Here is an 18223-nt window from a genome sequence, read left to right as displayed (position 1 = left end):
GTACATACTATTGCGGGAGACTGGAGGAAGGGAGTCCTAGTGCTCCTTGTCTTAGTCCTCCCGTATTAGGCATCGCCCAACATCGGACCCCGGGCAGTACCGGCTTTGACCAGGTCAGTATTGCCTTGGCTGCTTGGTTTGGCTACAGAGACCCCTGATCAGAGTGGGTGGCATTCAGGGAGGATGATTTTGGGCATGGCGTCGAAACAACTTCCGCCTGCCTCCTCGGGTAGTTCGCTACCCAAGTCTTTAACTTTTGATTCCCTAAGGGGGGCAACCCCTTAGGAACAAGCGCAGCGTATTAGTCTGGGTTCCAGCTTCCCTAGGTTCCTGATTGCTACCAGAACCGATGGGCAAGATTTCAAGCTGGTTAAATCGATACTTTTCAGTCGACACATCAAAGGTGTATGCGGTGAACTTGAGGATCTAAAGAAAATGCGCAGTGGTGGTTTGCTTCTGAAGACGAGCACTATGCTCCAAGCTGATCAGTTGCTTAAGTGCGACCACTTTGGCGACATCCCCATCAAATTGGAAGAGCACAAAACCTGGAGGGCCTGATTCTGCGCCAGCGGGTCTTCCTCCTGGAAAACCTGCATGCTGCCCTTGTAGGAAGAAACCCCACTCCCAGACTACGTCGAAGAAATTCAAGGCATTTATCTCCATCTTTGGATGGGGATGTGAGTGTAGGATAGGTAACATTACACTGCTTCTAACCTAAACCTCAGAAGTCCACACCCACACTATGGCACCGTTACAGTGGAATTGTAACGGTTATGACGGGCATCTTGCTGAGCTACGTCAGCTCATTAGTGAGTATGCAGCGAGTATAGTCTGTATTCAGGAGACAAACTTCAGACTAGGTCATCATACGGTCTTGAGAAATTTTTGACTTTACTCGACATAACTTATCTGTGTGAAAATAGGTATATTTTAAAAAAGGTACTGCATCTTAAAATCCTTTTACTAATAATAAGGTAGGCAAATAGCCTACTCTTTTCAAAAAAATATGAAGGAGTCTGCTCAAGGATTAACGTCCCCATTCAACGGACAAATCGCCATCAATGGCACCAAGTGCCCTCGCTCCATATAAACACTGCGGGGAGGTTTGGAATTGAATCTGGGCTTTAGGCACACAGTCTAGTGATGAAAAATTGTCAACATTCTGTTGGTGGAAATTTTTTCCAACAGGACTCTAACTGGCTAACCACGATGTCGGGCCATAGAGATTTGTTGCCGTAACGATGATGGCGACGAGGAGATGGTTGCCCAGTTGACTGTCACAAATCAGTAACAACCACCACCTTGTCATCTACTATAATACGAGGACAGAACCAAAAAAAATTACACATATAGAGATCACTTTTCTACAGTGTCCTGCCTTCAGATTGGTGAGTTTTGATGCCGTCCTGACAGATAGAAGAGGGACGTGTGTGGAGCCAGTTGCGGACAAACTCTTCTACACTTGCATCATCATTGAACCTCTATCCTCATACGTCTTGCTTGAGTGGTCCAAACAAATGGTAGTTGCAGGTAAATCTGGACTGTACGGAGGGTGTTCCAGACGTTTCCAGTGAATTTCCTCCAGTTTTTCCCACATTTATGCGGCCTTGCATTGTCATGGAGAAGAATGACGTTTCAGATTGGTTGCCAGCATCGCTTGTTGTGATACGCAGCTTTTGTATCATCCAAAAGCCGACGAATAGGCTCCATTAATTGTCCTTTGTTCGTGAAGAAACACCACCAGCAAAACACCTGCGGAGTCCCAGAAAACAGTCACAAGCATGTTTCCAGCATGTTTTGGCCTTAACTGGATCTGCTTTGTCTCTTTACCACCACTCCATGCTTGCTTGCTTGCTTTGACTCTTGGGGTGTAATGATGCACCCAAGTTTGATCACAAGTTGCAATGCAATGCAAGAATTCCTCTCTTTCCTCCTCATAGTAACACAGGAGTCTCTGACAAACTTCCTAGAGTAAAGCTTTTTTGTTCCTGGTTGAGGAGATGAGGAACCCACCTGGCAGACAATTTTCTGTAATGGAGCTCATCTCAGATGATGGTGTGAACACTTTCCTAACTTATGCCTACGGTTAAAACAATCTGCAAAATTTTTATTCGCCGATCTTCAGCAATAATATCACAAATGGCAACAATGTTGTCTGACCCCAGCTTCTCTTCCTGCCAAAAATTTTTTAACCTGCTCATACACTCAAGTCTGCAAAAGTGTTTCTTCCCCAAACTGTGAGCGGAGCTGTCTCAAAATTTCGGAAGGTTTGGTGGCCTCTTTTGCGAGAAATTTGATAATGATGCATTGTGCAACAAACATGTACATCTCTTGCTCACGCATGGGGTACTGAAGCAGTCCAGCTCTCCACCATCGTTCGCATGCCCAAACCCCTTCTCCAGACGACCCCCCCAACATCCTGGCAAAGCCCCGCCTCAGAATTATTACTAACAGCAGCGGTACATTCAAATTCCCATTTATATTTGTTCCGACTTTGTATTTATTCTTTAATAACTTATATAATACATTGCAATTAACAGCCAGATGCCCTCTTTAAGTGAAGTAGTCTGATCCCATACACCATTCAAGCATGTTGTGAGCCTCTGTAAGGCCATAAGCACTCATTACAAATGTTTGCTAGAAAAATTGGTTGAATTGGACTTGTGATGAGAGCTCATTGAGATAAGTTGAAAAACTAGTGTACTGGTTCCACCGAGTCAATACATACAAGTTTATTTACAATTCAAAGTTGTAAAAACATCATATTAGAACAACAGTAAATGTTTTGGCTGCATTAGGCCATCTTCAGTTATCTAGAAATAACTTTAACTTAAAATTAATGTACTGAAAGTTGCAAGACATGAGTAAAATTTACATTCATATCATATACTTAAAATTAAAATAGGTGCATGCTGAAACATCATTAGATGAGAGTTGCTTGATGTAGTATGATGAAGTCAGAATAATTCTGACATTGAACAGTTCTATGTTATAAATGACAGTGATGATGTAATTAAAAGTTTCTTCTGCTCCTTAAAATTTGTTTCACGTAAAAAATATTGACAGTTGTTTTTGTGTTTCTCCAACCCTTGTCCCGTTTTTCTATGGGGTCGGGTATGAGGTGAGATGAATCTGTCATGGTGGGCTTTTATGACTGGATGCCCTTCCAGACGTCAATCTCATCAGAGGAGTTAATGAGATTAAATGAATGACGTGATATGATAGTAGGAAGGGTGAGGGTGAAACTCGGAGCCGGCACATAGCCTACTCCTGTTGAATAGTACCAAGGGGTCTGCTCAAGGCTTAATGTCTGCATCAGATGGACAAATCACCATCAACAGCGTCATATGCCCTCACTCCATATGAGCACTGTGGAGAGGTTTGGAATTTAATCTAGGCTTTTGGCATGCAATCTAGTAATATTAGAAATTGTATACCATCACCTCTCTTACCCTGCCGGCCAACATTCTGATGGTGAAATTTTTTTCAACCAATGGGACTCGAACTGGCTAACCACAGTGTCAGACAGTTTACACTTCAATGCCTTAACGATCGTGGCCACCAGGCGGGCTAAAGAAGAAAGAATATTGACAGTTAATTCAATAAAATTATTAATGAAGTGTCTATGCTTTAAAACAGGATGCTCGCAGCCATAAGGCTCAGTGTTGTGCAAACATGTAAAGCAAAGAGGCACCGTGCCATGGAGCTGCAGTCTTGTTTCCTACAGCCAATTGAGCGAGTTTGAAAGGTGTCAAATTGTGGTCTTCTGAGTGGCAGATGGTCCTGTTAGAGAATTGCCACACAACTTGGACATGCCATGTCAGTTGTGCAACAGTGCTGGCAACAGTGGACACGTAAATATTCTTACACTCATAGACTAAGTTCTAGACATCTTCGCAGCACAGATGCCTGCCAAGATCGTCGCATTCTAAGGGCAGCAGTGGTAGATTGTACAGCTACCACAGCACAGATAAGAGTGAATGTGAGCCCAGAAGTGTCAAGAAAAACTGTTCTGAACTGGTTAATAGCATTGGGACTACAGGAGCATACGCACACCTCTAAATCACTCGCATCACAGCAACAATGTGCATGGCTCAACTGGTGCCGCCAGAGGGTCACCTGGAGGATGGAATGGCGCGCCGTGGTCTTTACGATGAAGGCAGATTCTGCCTGCACACAAGTGATTGTCGTTCACGCCAACCTGACATTCAATTCTGTTAGATTTCTTACCTGCTGATGTAACTGATGTAACAAATTAGCACAAATGTACAATATTTACATCAATATGCAGAGCAAAAAACAACTCACTGCAACAAAATTCAGTGAAAAGGTGTTGATTTAAAATAATAATTGAAACTAAAATCTGTGTTAACCTAAGAAAACAAAGGAATGAAAAAACAAATGATGCGGATGGAAATGAACAATAGTAGCACATGGTGAGGTTGTGGACCTCATAGTTTACAAAATATTGTTTAGTAACAATAACAAAACAGGTTGAAATCACTGTCAAAAATCATCCTTGTAGAAACCCATCACATTAAAATGGTCAGGAGGGTAGCGGGAGCAAACATTTTTGAGAAACCAAGCCTGATATAACGTGCAGGCGAAAAGCCTGTGACAAGGCTCTCTTTTGTTTGTTCTTTCATTTGCTCCTTCATTATGTTTTTTAGCATTTTTTCAACTTATATTACGTAAATTATTTCAAACTCCCTTCATTTTTCACTGAAGATGGCTCAAACGAGCCGAAACATGTTTGAATTTGTTTACTCTATCTGATGACGGAATATTTATTGTATTGAATTAGGAGGATACTCTCATTTTTCACCTTTGTAAAGTGAAAACCGTCAATACGGAATGATTTTAATATCTTGTAATAAGTCAGCCTTGTCAACACTTAGAGTTGTTCAGTTATATTACCTCATACATCGTACTTGTTTTGAGGATCTTCCTGTCCTCTTCCTCAGAGTTTTTTTTCACTCACTACCAATTATCTCTTGGACCTCTTTAACAATTATTATTTCACATTTAACACCAAAGTTCTAAACATCTCTTAATAGAAATCCAATATATGTCAAAATTAAAATAAAATATATCACAAATGTTATAAAAGAGCACTAAAACTATTCTGTTAACAATTTTCTTAAAATGTCATCCTTGGGTAATAGACAAGGACATTTGTATTGACAAGGCTGACTTTTGACTATCAAAGGTATATTTATTGAAGTAGATATTTCCTCTTATCACTTCTGTTAAAATCTCCATGAATGTGGAAATTCTGCACTCCATGTCACACCACTTAAGAGCTGCCAGAGTGTTTTGCAACTTCTCTCCACACAGAATATGACCCACTACATTGTGCTGCCCTGGAATTTCCTCAGCTATCTGTTGTCTCTCTCTCTCCCCCTCACATATAAATTGCGCCACTCAATAGAGCTACTCTTTCAAAGAATGTGTCCTAAAAGTTGTTTATGTTGAGTGAACAACAGTACTATTTCAGCAACTTCTGCAGTTTCTGTAAAGTGAATGAGATACAGATATTTTGTTTAAATACAAGAAATTAAATAGATTCTAAGAAGCAAACCAGCTTTAGTAATGTGGTGATGACCAGCAACTGGTAGTGATGTCTTGCACCTCTGTAGCTGGCTACTACATGGCTATACTTTGTATCATCTGCAGTTACTTTTACAAGAGTAAATTGGCTTTTGATTTGGATGAACCAAAGCACAGGGTTTTCTGACCAAAACAATGGTGTGATTTTACAGAGATATGATTTCTTGGCTGTTGATTTTTGGTTGCCATTTGGTTAAACATGTCTCAGTATGCTTGGCACAATGAAACTAGTGATAACTTGTGTTGTGTAAATATAGCAGTTCACACATGGAAGAAAATGATTAATTTGTACTTGCAGGGATCATGTCGGAGTCACCAGTTTGTAGTCTCCTATATGGAAATAATGTATATTTCTTGGTCAGGTTACATTAACACTAAATATTATATAGACAATTAAACTGGAAAAGTTGTTTATTGAAATCTAGGAAAAGAATAAATAACAAAGATATTTTGTAATTGACTAGATGGCGCTGTGAGCGTTACGTCACTGTGATAAACACCACACAGTCATTTTAGGTCCTAATATATGAATTATGTCTTTCTGAGTTCTATAAAATAATTTAACCATGTTGTTGGTACGTAAAAGAAAAAAGAGAAGCGATATTTCAACGGATTTTATCTATTGATGGCTTTTAGTGCCGGGAGTGTCCGAGGACATGTTCGGCTCACCTGCTGCAGGTCTTTCTATTTGATGCCAATGGGCGACCTGCGTGTCTGGGTGTGGGATGTTGATGATTATGATGATGTAGGAACTGGGTGCAACCCAGTGTTGGCACATAGCCTATGTGGAATTACACCACCAGGTCAGGACTTTGAATCCAGGCTTTTGGCATACAATCTAGTGATTAGAAATTGTGTACCACACCTACCTTGCCGCCCAACATTTTGATCGTGAACATGTTTTCCACTAACAGGATTCGAACTGGCTAACTGTAGTGTCAGACCAGATAGACTTGATGCCGTAACGATCATAACAAGTTAGTGGTAGAACCTAAGAATGGGCCTTTTCTTCCAATATCAGTACTTATTAGGTTTGTGAACTCGAGGGTTGACTCATCGTTTCTTGGGCTTACTCTTTTTCTAACCAGTGATTTCAGTTCTCACTGGACCAAGACCATTCTACCTTTCATGGGATTGATGTAAAGGTTGTGCAAAATCGAGGGTGTTTATACATGGAAATTGATTGCTTGTTTCAGACTATTCACTTCTTGACTCACTGTCACAAGAAACAGATGAATGGTCTCACTTCGAAGTGGAAGAAACGCATCTACACGTCGCCCTTTAATGTTTGGTTTCTGGAAACAAGGATAAAGGTAAGTATTCACCTTCAGCTGAGTTAAGAAATTCTCCCAAAAGGTATAGTGTTGATAGGTTTCAAAGAAGAATTTCAAAACAGAAAGTTAGTGCAGAGAAATTTTGTAACCTGTCACTGGTCGCGTTCAGGTTTGTCGTGGGGGAATACAGCGCTCACCATTGAAATGATTTAATTTCTTTGTTTTGTTATTGTTACGGGGTTACCCGTGGAACGCAGAGCTGAAAGAAGGTGCCGGGATGAATGGGTCTAACTACAATGTCAAGAAAAGAATTTAAAAACTTAACGGAAGGTTATATTTTTGAAAAACAACAAATTTAACAACTCTTCACTTAGTGAGATTACAATGACATAGCAATTTAGAAACAAAACTTAGGAAAATCCGAGACTTCAGAACTTTAACTCTCTTGGGATACAAGCCCCTAGTATTACAATTTTTGAGTTCCCAGCTCAAATTTACAACGAGCACAAATTTGTTCAAAGGGCAGAAATCCCCTAATACATGGAGCACTAGCTCCTTAAGCTACAATACCAGGCCTCCCAGAGGCACTTTTACAACACTTGAAAAAGAGCAAAGGTGCTCTCAGGTTTCCAAGCCTACAACATGAAAATCTAATAATCACTGGCCTTACAAGGCACTATTTACAAAAGGAAATCTTATTACACAGAGGTATCAAGTACCCAACCTACGGGGCCTTAATAAAAAAAGGAACAGGTTAAATAAACGGCCCGAGTAGAACTTGAATGGAGCCGAAGATTGAGCTCCAAAAAAAAATTTAAAGACCTATAGGGCACTTGGCCAACGAAACAGGGGCTAATCCGAAACTACTGAGGTTGCACGCGTGGAAATAACTTTAACACATTGCAGAAACGAAAGCGTGGCACCTCAAACCAAGATGAAGGGAAGCTCGAGAGGGTCAATCACTCTCTATCCCTGATTTCCAGTTAAAGATTTTATGAATTAATTACATAAGCCGGCAGAGAATTACATTTTTAGAAAAGAAGGTTACATAGTTAATGATTCGGACCTTTTCCTCGGGTTAAACTGCGGAGCTAGCAAGAAATAAAGACGTTATATGGCCACTGCCTGTTCGAAGAACTGCTGCCTGGTGAAAGAGGCCTCCTGCTTGACACACACACACACTTATTAAGCTGACGATGAATTGGCCAAGAGACGTGAAAATCCGCAGTTTATAAACCCTCAGGGAAGGTTCAAGATCATTCATGAATAATCAAGACACACCCACAGAATTTTATTGGTTGAGTTCAAAAGTGACATTCAGAATCGGAGAAGAAGCCTGTGATAGGTGGAAAGTTAATTACAGAAATTATTGATTGGTTGGATTCAAAACTGGTGGAAAGAAAAGATAAATATTGCCAACCCAAAAATAAATGAACATCAATTAGTAAAAAAAACTTATGAATACAAAAAGTTCTTTCACTTCGCACCAGGGTGCATGATCATAGTTTTTTAGCAGTGACATCTGTTGAAGAACGTCCAAACTTCTTGATGAAGGGCAAACAAAACAAATAGAAATTCACACAGTACAGGAAATTTCACAATAACAAAATTTCATCAGATTTCTGTAGTGACATCTTCTGAGTAAAGGTTTGAGTAGGTCTAGTTTCAAGTTCACGGTTCCTCTAGTAGAGGAGTTCTTTTAGGCGCAATATTTAAATGTGCAGCGTAGAGGTGTACCTCCCGGTACAGTTATATTTGATCTATGATTTTATCGTTTCATTCTGTTGGGAGATTATAGTGATTTATCTTTCAGGGAACAGGAAGAGGAACATTAGTCACATGCTTAACTTTTATATTTAACGAAAACAAGTGTGCAGGTTGATCATATTTTTTGTTGTTGAGGTGGAACCCATTTGATTTCCAGTTTCAACTGGGGTTGTATGCCATAATGACTTAAGTTTTCCATTCTATGAAAACTGACGGAAAGTATACATGCGATAAGCAAAATGCAGTGCTGACGTACTAGGGGAGAATTACATCTCCACTTGCTATATCACATGTATAACTTGTAGTGGTGTCGCTACCGGCGTGCTAGCAGGCCAGTGTCTTGGGAAGGTGCGGTATCCAACTAATGAGACCATGCTGCACTGGGGCGGAACACTGGTAATTTATGACGATTGAGTTTTCTGAATTTTACTTTCAGTGGATGCTTTAAAATTCTACAAAATTAATGTTAATTTATTATTAGCTACAGTTATAACTAGGGCCTGATTTTGTTTAGGTGGTATAAACCTTTATTTTAGGTTTCTAGTGTTGCTTAAAATTTTTTTTAAAAGGTTTTGTTGCACGAATGCAGCTACTGATGTCTTCTAAGAATGTTTTCATGGTTGGGTTTGTTAGTACATTCTATGAGACGTTCCTAGACACCAACATCTGATGTAGGCAAAAGTTAAAGTAATCTTCAGGATTGCCATCTATGGAAGAAATAAGCATTTGCTTAATGTTGCTCATGGACATATTTCCCTTAGCTACATTAGCAATGCCTCCAGGTGCAGATTTATGCTGACCAAGCTAGTTGGCCTTGTGGTTAGGGGTGTGTAGCTGTGAGCTTGCATTCGGGAGATAATGGGTTCGAACCCCACTGAAGATGGTTTTCCGTGGTTTCCCATTTTCATACCAGGCAAGTGCTGGGGGCTGTACCATGGCCACTTCCTTCCTACTTCTAGCCCTTTCCCATCCTGACATCGCCAGAAACTTTTGATGTATTAGTGAGAAATTAAACCACTAGCAAAAAAACAAAAACAAAACAACCCAACCCTCTTTGCTATGATCTTCCTGATTAAAAGATGATGGATGTTCCTTCGAAGTTCTCCGTGATAATGATCCCAGAACATGTGCAGAGGTTTTAAGCTCGTGGGAGTGTCTACAATGGGATCTGTCTGGAGGAACTTATACAGGTATTAAATTTGTTGTCAGCTTGAGAACATTTTGCCACTCTGAAGATGTGTGGTCTGTTTTGTCGAACAACCATCAATTGCCAGGTGTATTTTTAAATATAATTCTACCCCTTTTCCTTTTCTGGAGAAGTTCGCATCATATTCATGACTCCTCAGTTCTTCTTGGGCTACATGGCTCTCAAGGTAGGCGGGTTCATTAGGCAGTTCAATTTGCTACAAATTAATTTCATATACTTTCATTACTCAAGCAGTTTCAGAAGAAGAATTACTTTTCCGTGTTTCGGTACGTGCTTTATTTGATAAAATCCAAAGTAAGCAGTAAACAAAAGGAGCATATTGTATGCATGACCGACCCTTGTCCTGTTTCTCTACGGGGTCGAGTTAGAAGTGAGATGAATCTGTAACTAGTTTTTACAACCTGATGCCCTTTGTACATCAACCTCGTCAGAGGAGTCAATGAGATGAAATGATGTGATATATGATAGAGGTGCCGGCACATAGCCTACCCCTCTCAAATAGCGCGAAGGGGTCTGCTCCAGGCTTTATATCCCCATTCAATGGATGATTCACCATCAGCAGTGTCATATGCCTTCACTTCATATGGACATTGCGAAGAGTTTTAAAATTTAATCCAGGCATTTGGCATGCTATCTAGTGATTAGAAATTGCATACCACCACCTATGGTTCGTTTGGCTGCATAACACAAAATTAGTATGTGCAAGAGAATCACCAGGTATTTGACATTCACAATCAGTACATATTTTTGCCCTAATAGTGCCTTCTTCAGCTGAATAATTTAAACAATTTAAACAGACAGAATAAATAATTTATCACCAGTACATCAGTATTTGTCCTAAGTCCGAATATACTAGGATCCTAAAATGACATTATAAATTTTCAAAACACAGCAACTTTTCCTATTAAAATGCTGGTTACAAAAAGAAAAACCGGAACATACAATAATTAGAACAGTAGTCCACAGATAAAATGTGCTTGAAGATCTAACATCATTAGATTGTCATCTTGAGTTACATAAGATAGAAAGCTTTTCTTCCATATAATCTTCTATGATAAGCAAAATGTCCCATCACTCAAACATAAAAATGTTGCCTATTTTGATCAGTACGGAATCGAGGGAATAATGCTGTGCAATCGTTCATCAGGTTAATCTATTTTATGGAACCTTAACATGTATGCAGAGCAAGATTGACGTTACTCAAGGTTGTCTCCCACGCTGACCTGATGACTGAACCACTCATGTTGCAGGTATGTAAGAAGTACCTAATGGAGCTGGATCTGTGGTGTCCATATCAGCTGCAGTGCCCCAAGAGCAAGGAGACCTTCACTGTCATCCTCATGGACTCCCACCACTGTCCCGGTTCTGTAATGTTTCTTTTCTCTGGTGGTGAGTATAATTGAAGTATATTTATTAATCCCTCAGTATTGTCGAACATTTGAGTGCCACTCTACAGAGGTTTGAGCACTAAGAAAATACAGCGATTTCTTTAAAAATTCACTGTTACAACAGTTTAGCTCAAATTATTTTCAAACATTTACAGTAGAGACTCATAAGAATGTGAAAGGCAGATGATTTAATCCACTTAATTGTGGAAACAGACTTTTTCGTACATGCAGTGGCTCTTTCAAGCATCGTAGTGACGGAGAAGAGCAACTGTTTATTGTATATTCCTTGATCACATAATCTGCTACTTTACGTATTATTTTTCTGCCTTCACTGTCTATAGACAGTTCATTTCCGAATAGGAGTTCTAAGGTCCTCATGTGATGTATTTGGATTTTCGTCAGCCATTGTGATAGGCTGCAGAAGTTAGCTTTTCATCTATAATTTTCTCTTTGCTGTGTAAATAACAATAATACTCAAAGTTTTGAGATTACACCAAAAGACGTCTCACTGTGATGCATAATCGATTTATGACCATTTGATTTTCCCATAGAGAAATTTGACACCATTTTTATGTTTGTCTATTCCCTCTCGTTGTGTTCCATTTCTTTTTACTACACATTTGTTATGGTGGAGGCCATTTCTTTTCAGTTTCAACGTAGTTAATCTGTAAGTGTAAGGTTTATCTCTGTTGAAATTAACATATATCCAAACCTAGGGCTGGGACAGATACAACGCAACCGTTTCCAGAACACAACCGTTGTCGAATGAAACCGTTGCGAGAAAATAACAGTTGCAGTTGCAGTGGCGCTCTGCTGTTCCGTTCTTTGCCAGCACCGATTAAGTGGCATTTTAAGTTTCACAACCGGTACCAATACAAAACTGCCTTCCGCAATCGTTGCGTTTCTTGACACTGGGGTTTTCCAGTGTAACTCACAAGTCAGATAGGCCGTTCTGGAGAGCTGCCCTGCTATTGAATGAAGCGCCTGACGTCACCGACAGCCGACAGCCATAATAGACAGTGCTACCCCAGATTCAATGGCCTGAGTGTTGTGAGATGCAGTTAGTCGAGTATTTTTAAAGTTAATCTTGTTAGTTTTTCTAATTAGCCTCCATTCAGTCGTGAAATACAGAAGTAGTGGATCTTTAGATGCCGTGACATTGAACATTTAAAACTAATATGAAAACATAACATGACTTCAAATCTTACTCTGTAATGACAGGTAGAGGTGTACAAACTCCGCATTTAACTTGCCCATGCTTGCCTAGAGAGCAGGCAAGCAAGCTAGCCGCTCGTAAACAACAGTACAGGCAGGTTGCTGCACTCCTGGCCAGGTCAAGCTCAGCCCAACTTGGGCAGGCCACAGGTTAGCTTGCTTGCTTGCTTTCTTATTCCTGCTGCGTTAATCTATGTTTGCTCGTTCATTGTGCTGATGTGAGACTCGCGTGAATGGAGGCAGGAAAGGGGTTGTTACATGCCAGAATTTATATAGGATTCGTCAACACAAATATTATTTTATATGGTTGTTTAGTATTATGTTAATCATTACAAAGTTATTTCATAATTCAGACGTCTTATGTAACTAATTAACAAATAATATTTATTTCTGTCAAAAATAGTTACTTAATAAAACGTAGGTTCTCTGAACAAAAATATTTGAATATTTAAATAAACACAATGACAGTTGATGGAAATGTGACCATAAATATAATGTATTATTTATAATTCGAGAAAATTAGAAGCAAAGATATACATAATGCAGTCACAGGTCATAAATATCTTTAAAGTATTAATTATATAGATAACTTTTTAAATACATTTAATAATTTAGAAACCCCTTCCCCACAAAACCAAAAGAAATAATTACAAAACTAATCAGTTTCGAAGTGTAATTTTACCACTTGCTCTCTTAGTTTGTGGTCGCCTCATACAGTGCATACTGCATACCACTATTTAATACATGGACACATTATCGATTGTGTGTATTACTATGAGGTCATTAAGTCTTTGCGTATCAAGACGGGAACGTTTTTCGCTGATGAAATTTCCGGAGAAGCTGAAGACCCTCTCGCTGGAGGCACTCGTAGCGGGTATGTTAAGCACTCTTTTCGCTACACAAGCAAGTCGGGGCAGCCTGTGCGAATTACTCTTCCACCCCCGCAGTATATTTTCGTCACTAATAAACCCTTCTTACAAGTACCTACTGACCTCATCATGTCTCATTGGCGAATTTTCTGCCCAATCGTCAAATTTCGCTTTCTTACGTTGCATTGAATTTTCTTCATTTGAAGAAGATGGGACTTCTTGTCTATTTTGATTGGGTAGCTGCTCTGAAAATATATATGCCCAAGTTATTGATATTTAATGCTAATGTTAGAATATTAAAAATATCCAATTTACATAGGTATAATAATAATAATAATAATAATAATAATAATAATGAAGAAATAACCACAGAATCTTACCTTCAGCACACATTTGTCGAGCTGCCTCAAAAACAGACATTTGTTCTACTGCATTTAGTTTCTTTAATGTGCGATATTTAGGCACCAAAAATGTTGCAATTTTGTGTAACATAGTGACTTCCATTTTCTGTTCCAGGAGGACACCACCGGTTTGTTTCAAAAGCTTCAAGTACTGAAAATTCATTTAGTATGAAAGCATTTTTACATTGATATATCAGGAGACTCGTATTAAAATTTAAAAGAAAGGAAATATTGCCTGTTCATCGTCATCCTGTGGAGTACAATGGGCTTTTAAGGCATAAAACCACGGAAGGACCAGATGTAAAGTCGGCTCCTCATCACCCTCAAGATCAATTGTGGCTTCCTTAAATGGCTTAAGAAATGTTATAAGCAGGCCAGTAATGTCCTGATCATAACCGAGCATTTTATCAGAGGCACCCTCCTTCTCTAAAACAGTTCTCACAGCATCTATCTGGGAGTGAACTGATTGCAGCATGTCAAAATAACTGTTCCACCGAGTAGATACATACGGTTTCAAAGATGATTGTAACCTCACACATAGGCCTCTTCTCTTAAAGTACGAAACCAGAGATTTCACTGAATGGATAACAGCTAACACATTAGGAACACTTTCTTTCGAAAAGGGTTCGCTCAGAACATGCTTCCAGACCGTATTAATAATATTAGCCATGCATGGAAGACGTTTGTATATGCTGAGGGCCTTAACAATATTGCTTCCCTGGTCTGTTACAAATGTTATTTTGCAAATATCTTCATGAGAAACGCCATGTCCTTTCAAACGGTCTTCCAATTCACTGCGAATATTTTCGCCGGTGTTTGGACAGTCAGGGAAGGCCGAACACATTAATACATACTTAATGAGAGACCAATCTGCATTTATATAGTGCATTGTGACAGACATATAGTACACACCCTTGTAATTATCTGTCCACAGGTCAGTGGTACTCGTACAGATTTAATAGCATGTACTATGTCAGGAAGCGTTTTACTGCGCACTTTGTCCGCGAAAGTTTGTACCTTCCTAGCAACTGTGACTCGAGAGGGTATAACATTTTTAATATCCACTGAGCCATACTTTTTGCCCATTTCTATCAGCGTTTGCCCTAAATTTAAAAATCCTTCACCCTCAATAGTTGTAAACGGTCTCAAGTCCTTGGCGCACATTTCCACGCACTTGTCAGTCACCAAGTCCTTGTCCTCTTTTAAAATATTTTTAGACTGTGGAACATTTGTGTCAAATTTGCAGACATGTCGCAACATACTTGAGGTCCCTGAATGGGTGCTGAGTAGCCTTTTGCAAATATTGCATTGCGAGTAACCTACTGGCTTATTTGACACCTGTTCATAAACACATGAAAATTTTTCCCATGCTAGACTTTAGCCCTGTTTTGTTGCTAAAATAAATTCACCACTCTTTAATTTTTCTTCGATTTCCTTTACGGTTGACTTGTTCATTTTCCTGCTGGTTGCACCTCGAACTACAACAGAGCTGCACTCGACGGAATACGTAGTTACACTAACATATAACGGCACATTCACGTCGCATCGATAGCAAACTTCACGTTCACTCTTGTCAAGTCCGGCAGTCCGAACGGGTCCCAGGCAACCTGTCAGGCTTAGGGAAACCCAGGTTTTGGTTTGCAATGACTAGCGCGCTCAGTACGCGTGCACTCTTGCATCGCTGACTCTCAAGCTAAGCTGCTTTGCTTGTTGCAGAGCAGCTTGGGGCAGGCAAGCCTGAAGTACAATTTGTACACCTTTAATGACAGGCACACTCACATAGGCGATCGTGAGTTGAGAATCAACCTTTTACGAACAACAAAAATCATAGGTATTAATCAAGGCTTAATACTGCCCCAGTTTAAAGAAGGACGAGAACTACGAGCATTATTCCACTTGTAGGTCGCAGAAAGTACAGTAAATTTAAGATTGTTTCGTTATGGATTTGTAAATTATGTTGATATTCAGATATAAGGGAGCCTCCATGGCTCAGACGGCAGCGCGTCGGCCTCTCACCGCTGGATACCGTGGTTCAAATCCCGGTGACTCCATGTGAGATTTGTGCTGGACAAAGCGGAGGCGGGACAAGTTTTTCTCCGGGTACTCCGGTTTTCCCTGTCATCTTTCATTCCAGCAACACTCTCCATTATCATTTCATAGCATTTATCACTCATTAATATATCACCTTGGGAGTGGCGACCCCATTGTAATAACAGCCTATATACGTTTCATTCATTACATCCCTGACCCGGTCAATGACTGGAAAACAGGTTGTAGGTTTTCATTTTCATTCAGATACAAATATTTGTAATTTATGTGTTATGTACGGTAGTAGATTTTTAAGACTTTCCATCGGGGAGTAGGTACGATTCAAGCACATGGTAATTTTAAATTCCTCTAGCCCACATTTCCAGTAGTCTGAATAGGTAAAAATGTATAATAGGTTAGAAGAGTGTTAGAAAAGAAAAGTTATATTACTTCTGTCGACCAAACTATTATGCTCATTTGAATTTTGAGGTTGTTTCTGATATAACCAACAGGCCTATAAAAGTCCAATTACACCATACTTTTCCTCGTTTTATTTCACGTTAGTCTCAAACATTTTGTTTTAAATTTGTACTTTAATATTTTTTTTATGGCAAATGGAACGCAGCAAGTGCCCGTTTTTTAAACGTGTTTTAACCATACCTCGTACGTCAATTTTAAGAAATTATTTCTGAAAACACTTCATCACATCGAATCCAAATTTTAACACAATATACAATGTAATGTTTTATACATTATTTATAAATTTAAGAATTTTATGTTCCCAACAAAAAAAAGCTGTTATCAATTTTGTAAGACAACCTTTTCTCGGCTCAGGTTGGTTGGAAAACTGCATTCCTGGTTGCGTTGTAATCTTTATATATCCAATGGTTATGCTGTATGACTGTGAAATTAGTAAATGAATTCAATTCCTTTATATCAGTTTGTATTTATATTTGATAGAATGATATACTGTACATCACTGACTGGCCGGTACAAGGAAACACTTGAGGCATTGCCGCGCACTCCCTCATTTGTTCAGTAGGAGTAAGTTATTTTGCAACCGTTTTATACAACGGTTGTCTGCGCGCAACGGTTGCGGCGACAACCATTGTCTGGGCGCAACTGTTTTGCCCAGCACTATCCAAACCTTGTGCCGTTCTTTTACAGAGTAAGGTACAAAGCAAGATCGGTCTTCATAGAGAGTTTTTGTGACTGGATGCCCTTTCTGATGCCACCAACCTCGTCACAGGAGTTAGATGAAATGAATGAGGTGATATTTGATAGTAGGGAGAGGGTAAGACCTAGTGTCACCACATACACCCTACTACTGTCGAATAGCAGCAAGGGGTCTGCTCAAGGCTTACTGTCCCTATCCGATAGACAAATCACCATCAACAGCGCCAGATGCCCTTCCTCCATATGAGCACTGTGGAGAGGTTTGGAATTTAATCCAAGCCTTTGGCAAGCAATCTAGTGATTAAAAATTATGTACCACTACATCTCCTACCCTCCCAGCCAATATTCTGATGGTCAGCCACGTAACCACTGTGTCAGACCACATAGACTTGATACCTTAATGATTACAGCCACATAATTCAGGATAAATAAAAGAAATAAAATAGAAAATACCTTTGAGAGAGAGAGAGAGAGAGAGAGAGAGAGAGAGAGAGAGAGAGAGAGAGTGAGAGGGGGGGGGGGGGGGGGGAAGAAGTAACATTTAATAAAAGAGTATTCCTGGAAAATATACCATTAAATCTAAAACAAGGTGAACAAGGGAGAAACCAAATGCTTTGACAAGGTTTACAAGACTTGCGAGGTCCCTGATGACTGGATGCAGTCAACGTTTGTAAGCTTGCCAAAGAGACGCAACAGAATGCAAAGACCACCTGATGAGCACTGTGCTGAAAAATCATGTACGGATAATTCATCATTGCGTGTACAGGAAAATTGAAGAGCTCATTGGTGATACACAGTTTGGATCCCATAAAGGCCTTGAAACTCAAAAAGCCATCTTTAGCTTTCAGGTCCTTCTTCAGAGATGCAGAGAGATCAGTTGCCCAGTATTAATGTGTCTCATTGGCTTCAAGAAGGCGTTCGACAGAGTTTGGCTTGAGGAAAAGATGACCATGCTGAATGAGGAGGGTATAGATGACAAAGATACCTGTATAATTAAAAATCTATGTTGGGAACAGAAGACTCGTGTTCGAATGGGACACCAACTCACGAATGAAGTCGCAGTCAAACGTGGTGTGATGCAAGGCTGTATTCTGTCCCCACACCTATTCAAACTGTACTTACATGCCTGTTCAAGGAGGGTCTGCACGATATAGATAGTGGCCTCAAAGCGAATGGAGTGACAATTAATAACAAAAGATATGCTGACAACACTGCTCTTATGGGCAACAGTGTGGAGGATCTACAGCAGATCTTGTTGAAAGTTGTGGAGACATGCAAAAACGTTGCT

The 18223-nt window shown here is 39.7% G+C and overlaps 1 protein-coding gene across 2 annotated transcripts in view; it reads left to right on the top strand.

Annotated features, from left to right (window-relative positions):
• Positions 1-18223, top strand: part of LOC136857422 (protein artemis) — a 149381-nt gene that overhangs the window by 11958 nt on the left and 119200 nt on the right. For both annotated transcript variants that reach the window (XM_067136073.2, XM_067136074.2), the window contains exons 2-3: positions 6807-6923; positions 11109-11247. In XM_067136073.2, the coding sequence (XP_066992174.2) occupies positions 6807-6923; positions 11109-11247 (256 nt within the window). The remainder of the gene's footprint in view (positions 1-6806; positions 6924-11108; positions 11248-18223) is intronic.

This window comes from Anabrus simplex, chromosome 1, assembly GCF_040414725.1.
Source record: "Anabrus simplex isolate iqAnaSimp1 chromosome 1, ASM4041472v1, whole genome shotgun sequence".
NCBI lineage: Eukaryota > Metazoa > Arthropoda > Insecta > Orthoptera > Tettigoniidae > Anabrus > Anabrus simplex.
This window is presented reverse-complemented; position numbering and strand designations above follow the sequence as displayed.